General features: G+C 40.8%; 1 protein-coding gene across 1 annotated transcript; it reads left to right on the top strand.

Moving 5' to 3' along the window:
- Positions 1 to 621: 621 nt before the first annotated feature.
- Positions 622 to 2,025, top strand: LOC126471080 (protein kinase C and casein kinase substrate in neurons protein 2-like). Its single transcript, XM_050099154.1, has one exon. The coding sequence runs from the start codon at positions 622 to 624 to the stop codon at positions 2,023 to 2,025; it is 1,404 nt and encodes a 467-aa protein (XP_049955111.1).
- Positions 2,026 to 4,689: the final 2,664 nt, after the last annotated feature.

Genomic DNA, 4,689 nt, shown 5'->3' on the forward strand with positions numbered 1-4,689 from the left:
AAAAACTATCTCAATGGTCCAAAGGATCTAAACGAGTGTGAGGAAGTTCTATACAGAATTAAAAGCGTGTCTCTAAAAGAAGTATGTGAAAATCAGCAATAGAAGATTCGACAGAGATGTGTTAGTACTGTATGACAAACAGCTTTCTCAGAAATCTTGTACAGCAGCGAAGCAAGGAGAACTGCCTGTAGTAACTCACTTTAACTCTTTCCAACTTTTTATAAGGTAGTTCGATAAAGGAGCATATTAATTTGTCGGAAACGCGACCGCACCCGAAGGATATATTGAACGGCTGATCGAGTGCAGCAGTAATGTGTGGCGTACTGATTTTCATAAGATTGCTTCATCATAGCAATGGAAGTATTCAGGTCGAATCTTAAGTTTTGTAATTTAGTCTTCTTGTTGCTTGTTCCATGGAACTTCAATATAGAAAAGTAATATATATCTCTAACTGTTCCTATGAACGCATTTGCCTAGGGATATCTTGCAGTCATTTTGGAATCTTCTTTGTTTCAGTATCGAGTTGCACCGGAGGATCACCCCAACCAAAACTCTTAACATCCAGAAACCGGGCTGGCGGGGTACAACGATCTTTTAGTTTGGACTGCCCATCTGCCCGACATGCAGGCGGGTGAGGACGGCGGCTCGTTCTGGGAGCCGGGCAACTACAGCAGCACAACGCAGCGCATCGCGGACGGTCGCCGACTGTGTAAGGACCTGGTGGCTCTCGTTAAGGAGAGGGCGGACATTGAGAAAGCCTACGCCAAGGACCTGCACGGCTGGGCCAAGAAATGGAGTGATCTCGTCGATAAAGGGCCTGAGTATGGGACGACAGAGGCACTATGGAAAGGCATACTGATCGAAGCGGAAAAACTGGGTGACTTGCACATGAAAATCAAAGACAAGCTGTGTAATGACGTAGTAAAGGAGGTAAAAATTTGGAAAAAGGAGTCGTATCACAAGTCTATGATGCAACTAAAGGAAAAGAAAGAAATGGAAGATGCTTTTAAAAATGCCCAGAAGCCCTGGGAGAAATTATTTTACAAAGTGGATATAGCTAAAATCGACTATCATATAGCATTCAGAACCGAACGTTCTCTTTTTAACCAGCTGAGAAATGCTTTTGCTGATACTGACTTGTCGCTGAGTCAGGTGAGAAAGATACAGGATCGCTCGGCACAGTCAAGAGAGAACTTACGTAAAGCAAAAGGAAAATATGAATCAGCTCTTCGTGATTTACACTTGTATAATCCCAAATACATTGAAGATATGACAGCTGTTTTTGAAAAATGCCAAGAAATGGAGGGAGAGAGGTTGAAGTTCTTCAAAAAAATAATGTTTTCCGTTCACAAATGTCTGGACTTATCTCAAGATCCTACTTTCCTGCAGATATATGCAGAATTTTATGAGGCAGTTGATAACGCTAATCCCGAGAGAGACTTACAGTGGTGGTCAAAAAACCATGGAACTCACATGGCTATGAAGTGGCCAACTTTTGAGGAATACCAAGAAAATTGGAGGGAAATCGTAAAACGCAAATCAAAGACGGAGGTAGCTCCTGGAACTACTCTTACAAACTGGAGAGCTCTTGCAGAAGATGCTTACGAATCCACTACACGTAGCAACAGAAACGAGACGTCTGCACAAGACCAGACTGATAACAACGACCAAAATACTCCCATAGCAAAGGGAAACATTAAAAAGGCTACTTGTGGCTTTATGAAAGAAACGATAATAAGTACAAATCCATTTGAGGATGATGAAAGTGATAACGACACTAGCATAACATATGTTGACAGTGGAGAGTATGGAATTCCAGTGAGAGCACTTTATGACTATGAAGCGACAGAAGCAGATGAACTAAATCTTAAAGAAGGAGACATATTTGAGAAGCTTGAGGATCAAGATGCGCAAGGATGGTGCAAGGGGCGCAAAGATGGACGTATTGGGCTGTATCCTGCAAATTATGTAGAACTCGTGGAACAAGTGGGACAAGAGGAACACGTGGAACACGTGGAACAATAGGCACAGTCCTGAATCTGTAACCAGCTCGCTCATCTTCTTCCAGTTTTTGCATCATGAGCTGGTGCCATCATTTTTCGTCTCTCCACACCTTCAGAAGATCCAATTAGATATTAAACAAAAAATTCTCTTGTTGTCTTGTGACTAAAAAGTCAGCGATGTGGTGTAATTTTTTTCTTGTTTTAGAAGGCATGAAACAATTTTTTTAAAATCCTAACTGAGAACATAAAGACTGACGTGAGTGTTAAAATGATCTGATCGCCGCCAGTAATTTCGTGGCTATTATTGACGATCTGTTTCTTGTGTATGAGCAGGAAGTGTTATCAGTATTAGAACACAGTTGTGTATTCTACCAAAGACAGTTGTCCAGGAAGTGTTATCAGTATTAGAACACAGTTGTGTATTCTACCAAAGACAGTTGACCAGTGCCTTATATGTTCGGACAAATTGCTTTCAGTGTTTCTACTGTATTGCTTAGTTCATGATTTGTATTTTACTCGTATCATACTGTGATACATGACTATTTGTATTAATGTTATTTTCTGTTTTATTAATAAAATGAGGTTACAAAACTTCTGTGCATGAGGCACTACTAACTCTTGATGAGTAACGAATAGTTCAAGAATAACATCCAAGTTATGATGGTAAGTTTGCACAGTACAACGATGAGAATGGTTGCTCTACCAAAGGAAAGTCAGTCATAGAGCAGTATTAACTGATTCACGAAAACAATAGAGAAACAAGGCCGCCACAAGCATCATATTCGACTGAAATGAAAAGGTAGGTTGAATTTTCTAACATCAGAAATTACACAGCATCAATAGCGAATAACACTTAACGCAAAATTTATCTGAAAATCGTGGAGCGAAGACTGTAGAGGTTATAGTTACGGAAATAATTACAGTTATCTTGCTCATAACTCCACTACAAGAATTCGCTCAACTTTGACTATTAAACTGGACTTAGACAATACAAGAGGAAAAAGCCGAAAGAACATTAACTGCACGCCAGAGCTCTATGTTCCACACAAACTCATATTACTGTTAAGCGAAGCTCCATGTTGTCGAACCTGAAATCTAAGCATCCTGCCCCTCGTTCCTGACTCAGATCTTCGCACTGCACGCTGTTCTGGCCTAAGCTAACTCGATGATTAGGACTGCAAGTGACGCTATCTCTCGCTTTCTTCCCAAGTAGCATGTGCAGACTGGCTGCTACCCCAGTAGGTCTTCGTAGACCGTGGGCGCTGACTGTCGAAGTCTGTTCCATAGCCTGGTGAAAGGTGGAGGACTTCGCGGAACCCCAAATCGGAAAGCCCAAAACTTCTTTCTATGGCATCTGGAAACAGAATTGAATTCTTCCTTCATCAGAATCAGGATGAATCTGTTTCGCTATGCGTGGCTCGACACCTGAGCTCAGTAGCGTGTGCCTCCTCCGCATCCATAACCAGTCATGAGGTGGACACGAGACGCTGCTCCCAATCAAAATAACTTACAATAATATTTAATTTCCACCAGTGAAATGAGCACAGAAGTGTCAGTCGATCGCACCCACATCTCAAGCAGATGTGCGCCCGAACTCCCTTCTCCAGCTGCTACCACAGACGTGCCTTCCCCACAAGAATGCAAGCCAAAAGCCAAACATGTAACTTTAACTTCCCTCTGTTTTTTTTTTTTTTAACGAGACCTTGGAAAAGACGTTATGTGTAGTGAAATCTCTGTTGCCACATTGCTAAGGATCATAATTTTATCGAGCAAAATTCGTGGCGTTCCTTCAGCCAGCTGAGTGCCACTAGAGCCTCAGTTTTATTACCCTGTGCATTTTCTGTTTCTAAAGAAAAGGCGTTTTCAATCACTCTGACAGCTATTACCGCATTCAACTTTTTTCAGCTCGCTCTGAATAACTACCAACACACCCACAAAAAAATCATACATATACACTCTCTCTCCTACGACACACACACACACACACACACACACACACACACACACACACAAACGCGAGCTCGCAAGCACACACACGCACGTACGCATGCGGATATAAAAAGAATAGAAATGAACAGATATTAGTTTTCAGCATATACTTCGTTAGGTTGGGAACGTTTACGTAAACAAATCAAACGAAAAGAGACAAAATGAACACACAGTAGTTAAGATTTCAAATCACAGTTTTCTGTAAAATATCTACAACTAGTGTCAGAGGACTAATATTGCTCCACAACAGTTAGCTTAAAGAACACGAAAATTGTGCAGAAAAAAGTTTGTAACAAGAAAATGTGCTTATTTTTCGTAAGTGAAATAACAGTTTGACCTCCAGCATGTGACCAGATGAGAGGGAATGCAGATGCCAGCGAAAAACAAGAATAACTGTAAGTAATCACTTATTTACATAAAAAAGACATGAACTGGTTTATAATTTACAGATATCGCAAGTGAAAACAAAACTGTATCTTTCTAGATCCCACTGAAGGTGCCTTAAAGTAAAGAGCGAAATGCGTCAGGAAGAAATAGAATACAGTATAGCAAGAGAAGGCGGTTTTTAATTACGAAACAAACATAGCCGTTCTGAGGATATTTATTTGATAAAAGAGAGTGAAAGCTAAATTACATGTGATACTGTTTGAAGCGAGGGCCCATCTGAGAGGGTTCCTATCACTCACATTGCCATTTT

This window comes from Schistocerca serialis, chromosome 3, assembly GCF_023864345.2.
Source record: "Schistocerca serialis cubense isolate TAMUIC-IGC-003099 chromosome 3, iqSchSeri2.2, whole genome shotgun sequence".
NCBI lineage: Eukaryota > Metazoa > Arthropoda > Insecta > Orthoptera > Acrididae > Schistocerca > Schistocerca serialis.

Excerpts from the sequence above, each read along its gene's own strand:
- LOC126471080 (XM_050099154.1), top strand. The coding sequence starts at position 622 with ATGCAGGCGGGTGAGGACGGCGGCTCGTTCTGGGAGCCGGGCAACTAC.